Below are 18,681 nucleotides of genomic sequence, written 5' to 3'. Positions count from 1 at the left end.
TGTCGGATAATAAAATTACAAATGTCTGACTATAATTAATTGTGCTACTTGGAAAAGATAAATTTCGAACGTTTGTCTGGCTAAAACCATCTTTCACTACTGAAACGCTTCAATAATAAGAAACTGAAAACTGTCTGACCAAAATTGACTCTTACCACTGACAATAAATACTGATTTAACGGTACTCACAATTAAAAATAAAGAAAGGTTTCGTCTAACTAAACCTGTTTTTTCTACTGAGACTAAAATAAGAAAAAAACTAAAAATGAGTTTTGTCTGACTAAAATTTTCTTGAACTACTGTCTAATAACAAAACTTTAGGTGCCTGATTACAATTAATTTTTACTACTTAGAAAAGATGAATTTCAAATCATTATTTAACTGAAGCTGTCTGTTGCTACTGATACTAAAGGAAAGTATTTTTGTCTGACTAAAACCAACTTTTACTACTGATACACTGAAAAAAAAAATTTATTTCATTTATATATTCGGTTAGTGATTTTTATAAAACAAATATTTATTTGATTTAAATAATTATTTATTTGCTTTTAATAATTACTATTTGTGTTAATTAATTTGCATTTGTTTCAAATTCAGAAATTATTCGTTAAAATACAATTTATTTATTCCAAAATAAAAATTAGTTGGTTCAAGTAAATATTTATTTGTTAATAGTAAAGTAACTGATTATTTAAATAAAATAAAATTGTTTTCAGTGATACACTAAAATAACAAGAAACTGAAAAATGTCTGATCAAAAATTACTTTTACTACTAATGACAAAAACTGATATGACTATAAAAAAATTTGTTTAATTTAAAGAAATATTTTTACAATTGCAAATAAAATTTTATTTAAAATAATAAAATGTTCTTTAAATTAATTACTTTCACCTTATATCTAAAAAATACGAGTTTTGTCTGACTGAAACGAACTTTCACTACTGCTACATTAAAAAAACAAGATATTAAAAACTGTCTGATCAAAAATGACTTTTATTACTGATGATAGTGATCTAACTGTACCTCAAAATTCCTAAAAATAAAAAAAAGTTACGTCTGACTAAAAAAAATGTTTCTACTGAGACTAAGGTAAAAAGAACTAAGATTGAGCTTTGTCTAACTAAAACTGACTTTTACTACTTTCTAATAATAAAATTAGAGTTAATTTAAAATGTCTGACTACAACTAGTGTTTACTACTTCGGAAGATGAATTTTGAACATTTGTCTGACTAAAACTGACTCCCTCTACTGAAACTAGAAATACAAATAATATAATATACTACACCCAAAAAAAAGTAATCTTATACTTAGAGGAAAATTCCTCTTCTAATATCCTCTAAATATTTCCTCTTAAAACAAGATTATTCAATTGAAATGTAGAATATTTTTATTCTTCATTTTAATGGAAGAATGACAAAAGGATTCCTTTTGTATTTTCCTCTTTATTTAAGATTTTCCGTTTTAAATTTAGAAGATTTAAAAAAAGGAAACGGAAAAAAATAATATAATCGTTTGATCCCTTTCCCTGGGTATGATAGTTGTGAAGTTGTTTTTTAACCTTTCAGTTTTAATATTTCTGGTAAAATGTCAACAAAAAGGACAAAAAAATGGATTTGCTTTATTAAAAATACAGAAAATATAGTTAAATTCAAATTAAATGAATATTTTTAACGCTATTTTTAGATTTAAAAAAATTTGGATATTTCTTGTGAAATTTTACTACTCAGGTAAATAGAAATACTATAACCCCATTTTTGAATCTTTCGAATTTTTTAAATCTTTTTATTTACTTTTTTAAAAAAGTTTTAAAACGTTAAATAATTTCATATATGAAATTTTTTTCTGTCCTATAAAAAATGTTAACTTTTAAACATATCATCATGTTTTAAAATTATTTTTGCGCTGAAAATCTCGTTGATCATTACAACTGATTAATGAAAACTTATTTTTTGTATTTTAATTATCAATATAAAATGTTGATAATTAACCAAAAACATGACATTGTTAATGTTATATTAAAAAACAATTTTTATTATTATATTGAAATGAACTATTATAATTTTACTTAATTTTAATTTAAAAATGTATTTTCTGCAAAGATTTTATTATTTGATTGAAATTATAAATATTTTATTGATGGCTTTGACATTAAAAACAATTTTACGAGGTTTGGATGTCGACATTTAATTTAAGAGGAAAATCCTCTTAAATGAAGAATAATAATTTTGATACCAAAATTAAGAGGAAAATATGCATTTATTTTAGAGGAATCCTCTAGATTGAAAATTACTTTTTTTAGATAAACATTTTATTTGATTAAAATACTTGATTACTTGACTATTTTCAAATAAATATTTACTTGAACCAAATAATTTTTATTTGAATTAAATAAATAGTATTCAAATAATAATTATTTGATACAAATAAATATTTATATGATAATATTTATTTAAGATTGGAATTAAATTTTCCTTCAGTGTAATAATAATTAAATAAAAAGTCGTTGCGTCTGACTAAAACCGACTCTGACTACTGAAACCAGAATAACGATTCTATATATATATTTAAAACAATTTTACAAAGTCAAAGAGAATATAATTTTTACTACTTTTTATAAAGTATTAAAAAAAAATTGGAACATAATACTGATCCATAAATCTTCGGTTGTAATATCTTTTTTCTAATAAAAAAAAGTCCCTACAATAAAAAGTTCAATTTGAAAGCGATTTAAGTGTTTTTTTTTTGTTTACTCTCAGAAACACATTTATGATGAGATTAAACAATTTTTAAATCGTTTCTTGTAAAAAAAAAAACCTAATGTTACTTTTTATTAAAAAAAAAAAAATTATGGCAATCATAAAATTACTATATATGACAAACCGACGTTTAAATCAATAATGTCGTAGGTCCAAAAAAAGAGTTTCTTACTCTCTTCTATCGACTTTTGCCTTGTGTACACTTTGCAAACTCTTGTACAGAAACTGACTTTCTACTCTCAGTACCAAAAGTTTTCATCCCCTTGTCATTCCCCTGAGAGTCCGCACAGTTCCCCTTTTTCTTATCGATTTTTGTCCTCGCAGCATCCACCACAACTTAATCTATTCATATATATATATATATATTTATATAAAAAAATTTATTTTTATCATCATTTAAATTATTTTAAAATTAGTTTACACTTCTCGGCTTTAAATATATAGAGTAACATCAATTCCATTTATAAATGCAAAAAAAAAAAAAATTCCTGATGAATGTTTCTTTAATTTTTTGATTTATGAGACAATTTTCATGTACCGCCGAGAGTAAAGGGAAAATGTCCTTTGACGATCTGTCACGCAAATGTTTATGTAAACCGAATTCTAAACTGACTCACGTCGAAACAAGCATCAAAGAGAGTTTCGTGATATATACATATATATGACATGTTGTATATCCACTGAGAATTTGGATCTGTTGATAATTTGTTTCATTTTTTTTTTCACAACATACTAAAAAAATTATTTTAATCAATTTTTTTTTTTAACATTTTTAAATATAAAATTCCTATTTTGAAATTATAGCATAAAATATACAAAAAAAAAAAGAATTTTTGTTTCAGTTATTATCATTAAAAAGTCAAAAAATTTTAATTATCATAAATAAAAAATTTACTTTTTTGTACGAATTCAAGAATAAATTTTATAAATTACAATATATAATAAAAGAAAATATTTTTGTTTTATTTGTAATAACAAATTCGTTGTAAATTTTTCTTTGCGAGGTGTTTTAATATTAAATTTTTTTTTTACTTTTCAAAAGGATTCTTAAGAGAAATTTGTATTTAATATATATATTAAACATTATATAGAAATTGTATTGTAAAATAAGTGACAATGATTTTATCGTATTATTGCATTTACACAATAATCAGGACAGAAGTAAAGGGAGAGAGAGAGAAAGAGAGAGAGAGAGGGGGAGTGACAGTCGCAGATATCGAAATTGCCATTACGTGAAATTGAAATTGGGTTATTCTGTTACTCATGATTTTCCATGTAGTGTTGCATATAGGTCATTATATACCCATTCATCCTGAAATACGTTGCATTTTGCATAACGAGGTAACAAATAATCTTCTTTGCTAATGACTTCCTGCAAAAATATTGTTTTTTAATTGAATTACAAATAAATTTATGATTTATTTGCTAATGAAAATTATTTGTTTTAAAAATTATTTATAATAATTTTTTATGCAAATTAACACATGGAAAAAAATTTTTTACTTAAAGCAGCGATTTATTTCACTGAAACAGCTAAACTTTTTACTATTCCAGAGAAACATATCGCTGTTACAGATAAAGATTTTTTTGCATGGATAATATTGTTATTTTCGGTGAATTACACAGATAACTTGAAAGTATTAAATTTTTACTAAAAGTAAGAAATTGGTACTAACATTACAAAATTGGTACTAAAATTACAAAATTGATACTAACATTACAAAATTGGTACTAACATTACAAAATTGGTACTAAAATTACAAAATTGATACTAACATTACAAAATTGGTACTAACATTACAAAATTGGTACTAAAATTACAAAATTGATACTAAAAGTACCAAATACATACATAACGTACCATATTGGTATAATGAAGATACCAAATTAATACTAAAAATACCATAATGATCTAAATTTTTAGACGAAAATGTTACAAAAAGTATCAAATACATACTAAACGTACCACATTGGTACTAAAAGTACCAAATTAATAATAAGAGTACAAAAAATATACTAAAAATACCAAATTGGTATAAAAATTACCAAATATATACTACAAGTACCAAAGTGATTTGAATTTATACCACATTGGTACTAAAGGTACCAAATTGATAATAAAAGTACCAAATATATACTAAACATACCACATTGGTGTTAAAATAACCAAATTTATACTAAAAGTACCAAAGTGATTTAAATTTGTATTTAAAATTGATACTAAAAATACCAAATTGTTACTATACGTACCAAATTGGTACTAAACGTGCCAAATTGATATTAAATGTACCAAATTGATATTAAATGTACCAAATTGATACTAAAAATTAACAAATTAATACTTAATGTACCAAATCGATACAAAAAATACTAAATTGATATAGTAAAAGTACCAAATTGATCCAAATTTCTATATAAAATTAATACTAAAAGTACCAAATTGATAGTAAAAATACCAAATATATACTAAACATATCACATTGCTATTAAAATTTCCAAATTGATACTAAAAGTACCAAAGTTATTCAAATTTTTATGTAAAATTGATACTAAAAGTACCAAATTGTTACTAAACGTTCCACATTGGTGCTAAAGGTACTAAAGTAGTATTAAATGTACCAAATTGATGTTAAAAATAATAAATAGATAGTAAACGTGGCACATTGGTATTGAAGCTACCATATTGATACTAAAGGTAACAAATTAATACTTAAAGTACCAAATCGATACCAAAAATACTTAATTGATAGTGAAAGTATTAAATTGATCAAAATTGTTATATAAAATTGGTACTAGAGGTGCCAGATTAATACTAAATGTACCAAATGGATACTATAACTACTAATTTGGTACAAATTGTACAAAATTGATACTATAATTACCAAATTAGCACCAATCGTACCAAATTGATACTAAAGGTGCCAGATTAATACTAAATGTACCAAATAAATACTCGTACCAATTTGGTACGAATTGTACAAAATTGATACTATAATTACCAAATTAGCACCAATCGTACCAAATTGATACTAAAGGTGCCAGATTGATACTAAATGTACCAAATAAATACTATAACTACCAATCTGGTATGAATTGTACAAAATTGATACTATAGTTACCAAATTAGCACCAATCATACAAAATTGATACTAAAGGTGCCAGATTGATACTAAATGTACCAAATAAATACTAAAATTACCAATTTGGTACTAAATTGATACTAAATGTACTAAATTGAAACTATAAATATCACAAAAAATTAAAACGCATTAAAATAAGCTGCAACTCTTATTATTTTAATCCAATTTTGCTTATTTTAAACCATTTTGGTATTATAATAAGCAAAATTGGATTAAAATAATAAGCGTTGCAGCTTATTTTAATGACTTTTAATTTTTTTGATAGGAAATTGGTACCAATCGAACCAAATTTATCCTAAATGTACCAAATTAGTACAAAAGGCACCAAAACGATACTTAAACTTCAAAATTAATTAAAAAATTTTATATCGATTTTATACTTTTGGTATATCAATTTAATAATTTCAAAATTAATTCTGATTAGAAGGTCGAATATTTATTATATTGTGAATTGTGTCGATTTTTGGAAAATTGTTCACCAAATGTTCTGACAGGTGATAGAGGGTAAATTTATACCTCTCTCGTTCTCTATCTCTCTTTCTCTCACTTGAGGAACTTAATTGAGAACGTCATCCGGTTCACTTATGTCCGAATCCCAAATGCAATTTTCAACTCGAATGAAAGTAATTTCAACTATTCTAACGTTGGGCACGCTCGACGATCTTGAATATTCAAAAGCTCGTTTAACTAACACCAAATGTAAAGACCCCGCACACACTTCAATGTGTGAAACTGAACATGCATGTTTCACTCGGATAACAGTGGATCCTTCCCCGTGAGAACAGAGATCCTTTTGGCTTAACATTTCTCCTTATATTATATATATATATATCATATATAGAGAGATGTGATCAAAAAGTTTCTCTCTATGATAAGAGAAACTTCAATTTTTCATTCGAGAAATTCAAAAATTATTTTTATAATCTATTTTTATATTATATCTGAAATTTATTTTTTTTTAAAATGCAAAAAAATTGCAAAATCGCATTTTTTTATTCTAAATTAAAAACAAAACTTTTCAGATTTAAAAATATAGTTTAACTAATTTTTTTTTTTTTAGTCACTGTCGTATTTGAAAGTAAAAAATAAAAAAATATATTTCGCGCGAGAATAAATGAAAGAGTAACTTAATCCTCGAAAAATCATGGATATGTTCATGGTTCATAGAACAAAAAACGAGTTATATATTCGATACAGCAAATATTTTTATTTAAATAACGAACTTTTAAAAGACTATTTTTATTTTTTACAAATCAAAAGAGTTTGGACACTTGGCAAAAAAAAAAATTATTATCGAGAAATAAATGTAAATTGCATATTATAACTGGATAGAAATTAAATTTTTTTTTATTTATGTTAAAAAATACATGTATATATGCCAACATTTTGAGTGAATAACAATACAATTTTAATACCTAATTAGATTTTCAAATGAGTATTTGCCTAACTCAATTTAATTAATTACTCAATTCAATTAGCTCCTTATTACCATAAATTATAATATAACGAGCGACTGTTAAATTTAAATTAAATCGCATTCAAGTCTGATTAGTATTATATTATCAATAACAACAAAACAAAAAAATAAATAAATAAAAAAAAAAAAATAAAATAAAATCATAAAAACCATGGGTGAAATCGATGGCCAAGGAAAAAACGATTAGATCCATGGTTTAAATCTTGGCAAAAATCTCAAAAAACCATTGATTATGTCTGTTTCCCATGGTACAATTTCCCATAGGAAATTTTTTTTTAATTTTACGGATTTTTAACCATTGCTAAAATTTTGGAAACCATGGGAAAATTAATTTTTTAATTTTACTAATTTTGGGCCATTGCTAAAATCTTGGAAACCATGGGAAAATTTTTTTTTTACTTTACGGATTTTGGACCATGGCTAAAAACTTGCAAACCATGGGAAAATATTTTTTAATTTCACGGATTTTGGACCATGGCTAAAAACTTGCGTACATAAACAATTTTTTAATTTTACGGATTTTGGACCATTGCATAAATATTGCGAACCATGGAAAAATTATTTTTTTTAATTTTACTGATTTTGGACCATTGCTAAAAACTTGCGAACCATGGGAAAATTATTTTGTTTAATTTACGGATTTTTGACCATTGCAAAAATCATGCGAAATATGGAAAATTAATTTTAAAAAATTCCCAATGGTTCGCAAGTTTTTAACCATGCTCCAAAATCCGTAAAATAGAAAAAAAAATTCCCATGGTTCGCAAGATTTTAGCAATAATGGTTTAAAATCAAAAAAATTAAAAAACTTTTTCTCATGGTTTTCAAGATTTTAGCAATGGTTTAAAAACCGTAAATTTAAAAAAAAAATTTTCCTATGGCTCGAAAGATTTTAGCAATGGTCAAAAATCCGTAAATTAAGGAAAATAATTTTCCCATGGTTCGCAAGATTTTAGCAATGGTCCAAAATCAGTAAAATTAAAAAAAATAATTTTTCCATGGTTCGCAAGATTTTATCTATGGTACAAAATTCTAATTTTTTTACACTAAAAAAATTTAATTCAAATAATCGGTTATTTAAATATTATCAAAAAATATAGGGTCTGTTGGGGTAAATGGTGACAGGGGGTAAATGGGGACAAGAGGTTTTGGAGCTTAATTTACAGTTTTAAAATTAAGTTGAACGTCAATATTTTAACCTCAGATCACCTGCAAGAGGTTTTGAGTATTGCCAAGCTTTTATCTTGACAATTGGCAGCAAGATAAAAAAAAGTTATCGCTCAATGAATAAAAACTTGAAAATCAAAGTCAAACTGTTTCAGTATTTTGTCGATCATTTCAAAGAAAACAGACTTAAAAATCTTACCACATTTTTTTTCTTATTTCTTATGACTCCTATAACAGAAATTCACTTGAATTTTTGATTTTTGTCAATTTGGTTAATAATGACAAGCTGTCCCCATTTACCCCAAAAATTTGAAAACTCAGGGTAAATGCGAGAAATGGGGACAGCTTGTCATTATTAACCAAATTAACAAAAATCAGAAATTCAAGTGAATTTCTGTTATGGGAGTCATAAGGAATAAGAAAAAAATTTGGTATGATTTTTAAGTCTGTTTTTTTTCAAATGCGAGACAAAATACTAAAATAAAAAAAAAAAAATTTCAATTGGTTCAACTAGTACATATCTACTACAAATTTTTTTCAAGTTTTTTCATCCCTTAATACAGTAATATACTTAAGGGAACTTTTTTCTTAAAACTTTCTTAGAAACTATGCTGTCCTCATTTACCCCAAATTTTATGAAATTTTCTAAATCTTGGGGTAAATGGGGACAGTCAGTTTTAGGCGTTTAAAGCTCATCTAAATTTTTTTCTGCTGCATAAAATTAATCCTGGGAACGTAAATAACAACTTAAAAAAAATAGACCCGCAAATATTACCTTTTAAAGGAAGAAACTTACGTAATTTGTGAAAAATAGCGATTTTGTTCCCATTTACCCCAACTGACCCTAATAAATAAATAATATAATAATAAAATAATTAAACAGGTAATTTACGCAAAATAAATTTTTTTAAAAAAATAAATAATTTTTTTTCTGATTAAAAAAAAATGTATATTTTTCACTTTAGAAAAAATTGATGGAGGTCAAATCAAAAACATTTCTTTCAACTTTTTGGACCACCCTAATCTTTATATTATAATTTTATTTTTATAGTTTCATTGAAGCAAATTTTGAAGAGACTTGTTATTTTTTTTTCTAAACGACATTTTTATAACTCTTACCTAATTAATGAGACTCTTCTTGTCAACATGTCGAGAGTCAATTTGCATAAACATCGAGTGTTTCCATCGGTATTCTGCGAAACTGTCGTTGCTTGTTGAGACAGAATTTGTCTCTTTCTATAAACATATATATATATATACAGGTATATTTTACTGAATTTTAACGAGGACAATAATGAGATGATTACTGAAATATTTTTAGTCTTTAGAATCTCACTTCTCTCTGTTTAAGGAATACTCTATAATTTTTTAAATTGCAAAAATTTTTGAATAAATTTTTATTTACATTTTTTTTTTTGGAAATTTAAATTAAAATACTTATTTCCTGGATTAAATCAAATTTATTGTATTATTTAATGAAATTTATAATTAATTTACTCTCGCGTATGTATAAATATTGGAATTGACAGTTTGTCTATATTTTTTATCGACTATTTAGATGAAGAGTGTTTCTTTATTTAATATCTGTGATATCTAAAATTAAAAAATTAAATTTTAGTTCTACACGGAAAAAAAATTTCTTTCTTTCAAATAATCGTTTATGTATTAACAAATAAATTTTTTAAAACCAAATTATTTTTATTTAATTTAATTGACTCAACTAATAATTATTTAATACAAATAAATATTTATTTGATAATAAAGTAACCGATTATTTGAATTAAATAAATTTTTTTCAGTCTTGTTCAATTTAATGTGGCTTGAAATATTTTTTTTTTTTATTTGTGTCAATATTGAAATAATAATATGTAAAATATTAATTTTAATCTTGATTTTAAATTTTTCATTCTTTGACGATTTTTTTCTTCAAGATTTCAAAATAATATTTAAATAATTGCGATAAATGAAATATATTCAAAAATTATTTCAAAAATATTTTCAATAAACTTTTGTAATTATTTTTATACCTGCATCGTGAGCTGTATATAAATGTTTACATTGAAGAACAAAGAGTATTTTATATACCTGAAGCCAAAAGGTCATAAACAATATGGCTATGGGAAAATTCCAAAAATAATTTAATCAGTTAGCAATTTAGTCATTCGCCTGTGTATACAGAAGTGGTCGCAATAATTTTATTTAATTTCACTTAATTCGCGAACGAAAATTTTTTTTTCTCATTTTTATTTCGTGAGTGTATGAAATTTTGATAATCGCGATCACTCAAAAATTATAAATTTTGTTTTTTCTCAATTATTTAAACCTGTGTTATCGAGAGTGTACGAAATTTTAATCGCTTCCGTCAGATCTCATATGGACCACAAAATGATTCATCAGTTGCAGACTAAGGTTAGAAATAAATTTTTTTTATAGATTAATTCGTTTTTGTAGAAAAAAAAATTTTTTTTGCAAATATATTTTAAAAATAATTTTGCAAATATATTTTAAAAATATATTTTGAAAATGAAATTAACACAAAAAAAACAAAGATGAAAAATATTGTAATTGACGATTTTATTTTTTTTGCGTCATCTCATTACAATGTCATATAAGGAAAGTGATAAAATTTTTTTTTCTACTTGAGATTTTTTTTTTTTAAGTGAACGGGAAGGTCGTTTTGTTGGAAATGAAAATGTCTGGGGTCACACAGTTGTAGCCAATGACGTAAGAGGTGCAACGAATCGTATATAGGTCGGATTGTCAGTGCCACGACCTGGTTTCAACCTATATCCCCGGCCACCGGAAGCCAGCTCCTCGACCTGATCCACCGAAAACTACCGAAAAAAACACCCTCGAGAACTTTTATCGCTATCTCTTTTCCTCCTGACAAAAGTCCCCCCAACAAAAAAAGAAAGAAAGTTTTGCAAAAATTTTTGTTTTTCGCATTCAGCAAATTTTTTTTAGATATTTTTTGATGAAAAATTTTAATATTTCACTTGCTCTCATTCCAATTATCTCCCAATATTTCCTTGATATTTGTCACATTCTTTTTATAATAGGATAAATTTTTTTTATAATTCTAAAAAATAGAATTTAATTAAAATTTCCAAACCAAAATAAAATTGAAACAAATTTCTATAATTTCAATTAACTAAAATTTAATAATTCTTTTGTTTGCTTTCATTTTTTGTTCGAATTTTGAATATTTTTCTTTTAAAGACAAATACTGAATGTGTGTCTTTCTAACATGATTGCAATAACTTTGCCAAAGTTTCCTTCTCTTCGCGAAACTTGTTGTGAAAAACGATGTAAATAGATTTAACATGAAGGAAAAATAGAAGAAAAAAAAAAAAAAAAAAAACTCGATATATACATTTGGAAATTTCGTTCGTATTTCCAAAGTCTAAAACTTTATGAGACGTGAAAATGTTAAATATTATTTCCACGCGATATATATTATTTCATAATGTTGGTACATATATAACGCACTCAGAAGAAGTCGGTTTCAATCAAAGAAATTTGTTTAGAGAGTCAGGAAAATAATTTTCTTCAAAACGTGTGCCAAAAAACTGAATTTTAATTTATAATTTGTATTTTTTTTTGTATTTTGTATTTGTATTTATTTAAAATGAAAATTTATATTTATTTAAATTTTTAATATAAATTTATTTATTTATATAATTTTATAAAAAAAATAGTCTCTCCATTATTCAATTTATTTAAATTCCATTTGATAATAATTTAAAAAAAAATTTTTAAAACAATTTTAGAAAATAATTTCTTTTTTTAAATTAACAAAATAATTGAACCTTTTTTTTGCGTAAAAATTAAAAAAAATTTGCAATTATTGAATTTTTTGAAAAAAAAAGTTTATTGTAAGGAATTAGGGGAAAAAAGTGTTACTATTACAGTATATCTATATCTTATATAACGAATATGCATAATCGATCAATCTGGAATATCGATGAGGATGCTATCGGTCACTCATGTAAAACACCGAACCGTTATTGAACCAACAAAAGAAAATGTTTGCAGAGTAGAAATTTTCGCTTGCACTATTTGCATACATTAACAACATTGTATGAGAATCGAGAAAAAAAATTGATTAACAACAGATCTGTATTGTTTTTTTTTTTTTTTTTCTTTTTTTTTCGTTCAGTTTCCTTTCGAATTTTTTTTTTATGCCCCTCATTTATTATTCAAGCAACTTTAAAAAAATTCGTCAATTTTCGACTATCGAAAATGAATGAAAACCAGTGAATATTATCTTGAGAAAAATCTCGTTATTATTCAATATTTCATATATATGTATATACAAAGAGAATTTTAGTGGAAAAAGAAATTTGTTACCTTCTATATTTTGAAGCTATAAAAATTGCCGCATTAATGAGAAAAAAATGTAAATCGCAAAGAGAAAAAGAGCCATAAACAAAATATGAAGAATAATTAAAAGTTGAGATTTTTATTTTTTTATTATTATATACAATAGTAGTTTTTCTCCTCTAAGTTTAACGATTATTTTATATTGAATTCTAAATTTATTACACTTTGATTAAATAAAAATAAAAGTAATAAAATTTTGTAATTCTTTTTTATATTACTTTTATATTTAAATTTTAATAAATATAATTAAATAATTAAAATATCCAAAAATAAATAATAATATTACTAGTTTTTTTTGTTAAAAAATTATATTAAAAATATTTATACATAATTATTTTCTAAAATTGAAAAAAAAAATTATTAAAAATAATTTGAATTCCTAATTTTTTTTTTTTTTGCATATATTATTTGCATTTATTGATTATAAATGCATTTACCAACTGAGTTTCTTGATTGATAATCATATAATTATTGACTGAGAACAAATTTTGAAAAAAAAACAATTAAAAATACAAATAAATTTTTTATGTTTATATTTAATGATTTTTGCAAATAATTTTTTAAAAATTAAAAATAAATAAAAATTCGCGAAAAAGTCCTATAAGCAGAAAACTTCTGTATCGACTTGAAGAATAATTCCTCTTGCAATCAACGGATGGCGATACTTTCACTAAAAAGTTCTCATGCATGTGATATTAATTTTTTTTTCAAAAACAGGTAGAAAAAAAATTTTTATAATTTTTTTTACCAGAATTCCAAATTTTGAATTTCCTTATTTAATTAATAATTAATTTGATATTTAAATAATTTATTTATTAACATAATTATTAAATAACTTATTTGTTAACGTAATTTTTAAATTAATTATTTAATAATGAATTAATTAACAATAAATGTATTTGCAAATTTTTTCTCAAAACTGAAAAAGTGGAAAGGAAAATAAATGTAGGAAAGAAAAAAATAAATAATTTATATATAGATATGTATTATCATATAAAACAGTATGATACAACGTTGAAACAATATATCATAGATCCAGTGCTTTGAGCAATATAATATAATAAAAAATAAACTCAAATCTCTTTAAAAAAAAAAAAAATCTCTTTTTAAGAGCGCCTCAATAAGTGATAATTTTCGCACTTTTTTAAAATCTAATTTCTATAAATCAAAACGAAATCTATAAATTTAGAAATGAATCTTCAATTTGAATTCAAAATTATATAAATTGAAAAAGAAAATCAATCTCAAAGGAGACGTTGCCCATTATTTTTTTTTTATTGCACACTTGGACAAGTCAACAATATTATTTCACACTTTCATAAACCAGCGATCTCTTCGAAAATAAAAAAAAAGAACAAAATTTAAAAATATTAAATGAGGTAACAAAAAGGGAAAATAATTGATCGCTCACATTCTTGCACACACATATACATATTACAATATCACATTGTAGAGCTGTCTGCTTCGTTACGAGGGACTAGCTTAAAATCATTTTCTTATTAAACTTGATAATTATTAATTTTTTTTTTATTATAAATAACAGCTTTTTTTTCTCCGTTAATATAGCTATATATTTAATAGTCTGCTCACAAAAACTGTTGACGAAACTTTTCTTTCTTTTGAGAATTTTACAGATAAATGATCGAAATTAATTAATAATTATTAATTAGTAATTAATAATTATTAATTAGTAATTATTAATTATTAATTAGTAATTATTAATTATTAATTAATAATTGATAATTAATAATTACCATAATTAGTTATAAGTACAAAATTAAATTTTTTTAAAAAAGAAAATAATTTTCAGTTATTCAATTTTTGCTCCTACTCAAAATTCTAATAATGCAAAAAGTTTCGTTCTTTTGTGTTTCTATGTATAAAATAATTTTCACAGTGATTTTCTAACTTTTAAACAGACAGTTACACACTAGCTTTCGATAAATAGAACTTTAAAAATGTCACAGACTTTGGAGAGGTACATTGAACCCATCCACAGACTCAGAGTATCAAAAAAAAAAAAAAAAACTGATCAATAATAACTGAAAAATTTACTTACAGATTTTTAAATATATTCTATAAAATTTTATAAAAAATTTCATTGAAACTCTGAGCTTTAAATAATTTACGATTTATAATCGACATTTTCAACTGTGTTTGAAGCATTCAGTTCACATTCAAAAACCAATTAACTGTTATTTGAATGTAAATTGGAAATTTAATTGAAATTCGAATAAACTAGTTTTAAATTTACTCGAAATGTTTGTCAGAGCTGAATAAGTCGATCATCGATAATAGAAATATGTACAATATTATACAAAAAAAAAATAGAAAAAATAGAAAAAAGAAAGAAGAAAACAGCGCTTAAAATTATTTGTACGAAACTATACAAAAATGAAAATTTTTACTTCACAATAATTGTGAATTAAAAAAAAAAAAAAAATTAACAAATTATCATGAAACAAATAATGTGTAACCTTTTTTTTTTGAAATTTTGATAATTGAAAAAAATTACTCAATTAATAATTAATTATAAATTTGTCATTGAGTTCAAAAATTTTCATTTATCAATATTTCTTTACGCAAATAAAACTTCCACTTTTTTTATTTTATCAAAAAATATTTTTTTCACTTCAAGGGTGGTAAAATTACAAAATTTAAAATAAGTGTTTCTGCCTTTAAATTTTAAATATTCAATTTTTTGTAATATTTTTTTTTTTGAAAAAAAGTGTAACTAATTTTTTTAAAAGTAAAATTTTAAACACAGTTTCATTTTGCGTTTTTTTTAAATATTTTTTTTTTCAGAATTATTAAAAGTTTGAAAAAAAAAATTTTTTTTCGATTCACGAAGTTTTACTGCATTTTACTGCACATACACACATAACGTTAAAAAGAGTTGAATTTCAAACATTTGTTTGACATTTTTTGCACGTTCGTAAACATTTAAGTTTTGACGCAGCATTATATAGACAAAGTGGATTAAATAACGTTCAGTGCGCGCAATCTGTTTAATGTTTCGGCAAAAGCGATTCACGTGATTTTTTTTTTTTTTTTTTTTTTATGGAACGTATACATAAAACTTTTAATCTTCCTTACTGCTTCACTGACTGCAGACAAATAATTATTGCTGCCATCGCATGCTCAGTCATTGCGATTGTTCATATATATTTATATATATATATATAATTTATCATTTTAAATATATCAGGAAAAAAAAACTTTTTAATCAAATGAAACAAATTACTCCCTTGCTAATTCATCATCTATGCGGACAATATGAAAGTTTCGGATAAAGATGACAGTGAATTGATCTGAATCTGAAACAAAAAAGAAAAGATTTTTCCATAGAATTATATAAAATAAAATAAAAAATAAAAAAAAAATATTAAAATCAGGGTGTCTAACAAGGATTGAGAAAAAAATTCCCTGACTTTTCCATGACTTCTCCCTGACATTTTTTGAATTTTCCCTTACTTTTTAATAAACTTATTTCTGCTTTCTTTAGACAAAAATATGGTTACTGACATATTTAACAATAAATTAATTTCTAATAGTAGTAACAAATGGTAATAAAAACCATTCAAGTTTTTTTAGATTAAAATTTTTTTAAATTCACAAAAAATTTTAATTTTTGTAGAAATTTACAGAAATTTCTCTGAATTTGAATGAAATTTTTTGAAATTCCTTGACTTTTCCCTGACATTTCCCTGACCAACAAAATTCCCTGACGTTTCCCTGACCGTTAGACACCCTGAAAATTAATCATTAAATTATTATTTACTTCTTTAAATTAATTATTAAATTTTAATTAATTAATTAAATTTAAAATTAAAAAATGGAACTAAAAATGGTTTCAAAAAATATGATTTTTAATTAAAACAATTATTTTGAAGAAAAAAAAATTCATTTAGAATTTTTACCTTGTGGGATCGTCGCGAGCATCAAAACCGTCGATTTTTACAACATTCCATTCGTCTTTGGAACCTTTGGAGTAACTGAACGATACCTGAAGCAAAAAAAATAAAACCGGATGTTTTTTAAAAATGTTTGCTAAAAATACACTGAAGATTAAAATTAAAATCAAGTGCTCGTTTTACATTTATTATTATATTTATATTCATTATCATTTGGAAATGATACTTTTTATGATTTCCATTTCGCTTACATCGACCTCTTATGGTAATTTGAAACTTTTATTGTATAAAAAAAAAGAAAATAATTTTCACTCAGAGCGAAATATATTTATTTGGTTTAAATAATTTTTTTTTTAATTTATAATTTTATTTGTACCAAATAAATTTTTGTACATATTGAAAACAAATAATTCCAAGGTAAATTTACTTGTGTTCAATTAATTTAATTACACAGGGAATAAAAACTTTATCTGAAACAGCGATAGGCATTTCAATGAAATCTTTTGCTGTTTCAGGTAATTTTTTTTCCGTCACAATTATTTTGAAAATATCAAATTGATATATTATATCAATTCGATACTTTTGGTATCAATTTTATATTTTTAAATTAATTGTCATGCACCAAGATATGTCGTTTATTTGAATCTAATAAAATTTATTTGGTTCTGAAACATATCTTTTTTCTGGGCGTACGTTTAAAATTTAGTTCGAATAAAAAATTCCTAATGAAATTCAATTTCAATGTAATAAAAAAAAAAAAATCAATCACTTAATTTAAAATGATTTCTTTTTTTTTTTATTATTATTTTTTTTAAATAGAACTAATTCTCACTTCCTTGGGAACTTTCTTTTTTTCGTTGATATTACATAAGGAAGAGTCATTCGTTTTATTGGCAAGTTCCTTTTATACCATTGTAAAATGAAGCTAATAGCAGTGTATATATCTTATCGGTATCTGTCAATCAAAAATATTTCGTATCCTTTTGTATATATATATATATATATATAGTATATGGACGTCAGTGGTTGTTGAACGATTTACACGAGGAAAGTAATGGACCGCGAAGTTGAGATTCAAGATTTCTTTTTGAGTGTTATAAGATGAGATTAACGAATATATATATATACATGACAAGAGAGGTGTCTTGCATGCGAAATTTTTTTTATATAAAGCCGACAATGTGATCCATGACTATATCAATTGGCTCCCATCAAACATTCGAAATCTAGATGCTCTCGCACTCTTGACGTTTTACTATATATATACACCTATTCAAATCGGGTCAGTGACCTTTCAATTGAAGTTGAATTGATTGACAAATTGATAAATTGAATTTCTATGAGCCAAAGGGAAGTAGCTTATGAATTTATAGATCAATCAAAGGTACATATCTTGTACTCACACTATAATAAATCAAACTGATTTCAGATTCATTATTCTTATATATAACGTCGGTGAAGTTCACAACATTTATGATCAACGAATGAGAAGAGAAAATATTTTTCTATGCAAATTATTTATTTATCCAACAATTTTTTTTGCAACGTTTCTTGATTAATAATTTTTTGAAAAAAAAATTGTAGGCAAAAAATTAGTTATTATTTTTTGAGTGAAAAATATATTTTTTTTTTCAATCCTTGATCATAAACGTTGCAAACTTTACCAACGTTATATATATATAAAAATATTCCTACACTTTTCGACATTTTTTTTTTTTTTCATAGCAAATAATATAACAGTTTATATTTGTCAATCCCAATGATCGATTCAATTTCTCCCCGATTTTATTTTTATTGTAAAATTAAATTTAAAAATAATTATAAAAATTATTTCAATTATA

The 18,681-nt window shown here is 23.8% G+C and overlaps 2 protein-coding genes across 3 annotated transcripts in view; one reads left to right on the top strand and one right to left on the bottom strand.

Moving 5' to 3' along the window:
* Positions 1-18,681, top strand: part of LOC127288415 (uncharacterized) — a 261,749-nt gene that overhangs the window by 223,855 nt on the left and 19,213 nt on the right. The window lies entirely within an intron of this gene.
* LOC127288455 (fringe glycosyltransferase) overlaps positions 13,892-18,681 on the bottom strand; it is a 124,511-nt gene continuing 119,721 nt past the window's right edge. For both annotated transcript variants that reach the window (XM_051315920.1, XM_051315918.1), the window contains exons 8-9: positions 16,847-16,932; positions 13,892-16,243 (exon numbers count right to left, since the gene is read on the bottom strand). In XM_051315920.1, coding sequence (XP_051171877.1) covers positions 16,186-16,243; positions 16,847-16,932 — 144 coding nt within the window. In that variant the 3' untranslated portion in view covers positions 13,892-16,185. The remainder of the gene's footprint in view (positions 16,244-16,846; positions 16,933-18,681) is intronic.

Source organism: Leptopilina boulardi, unplaced genomic scaffold (genome assembly GCF_019393585.1).
Source record: "Leptopilina boulardi isolate dan_hultmark-lab unplaced genomic scaffold, ZJU_Lbou_2.1 LbouV2_386, whole genome shotgun sequence".
NCBI lineage: Eukaryota > Metazoa > Arthropoda > Insecta > Hymenoptera > Figitidae > Leptopilina > Leptopilina boulardi.
Note: the sequence above shows the minus strand (reverse complement) of the source record. Positions and strands in the feature narration are given on the sequence as shown.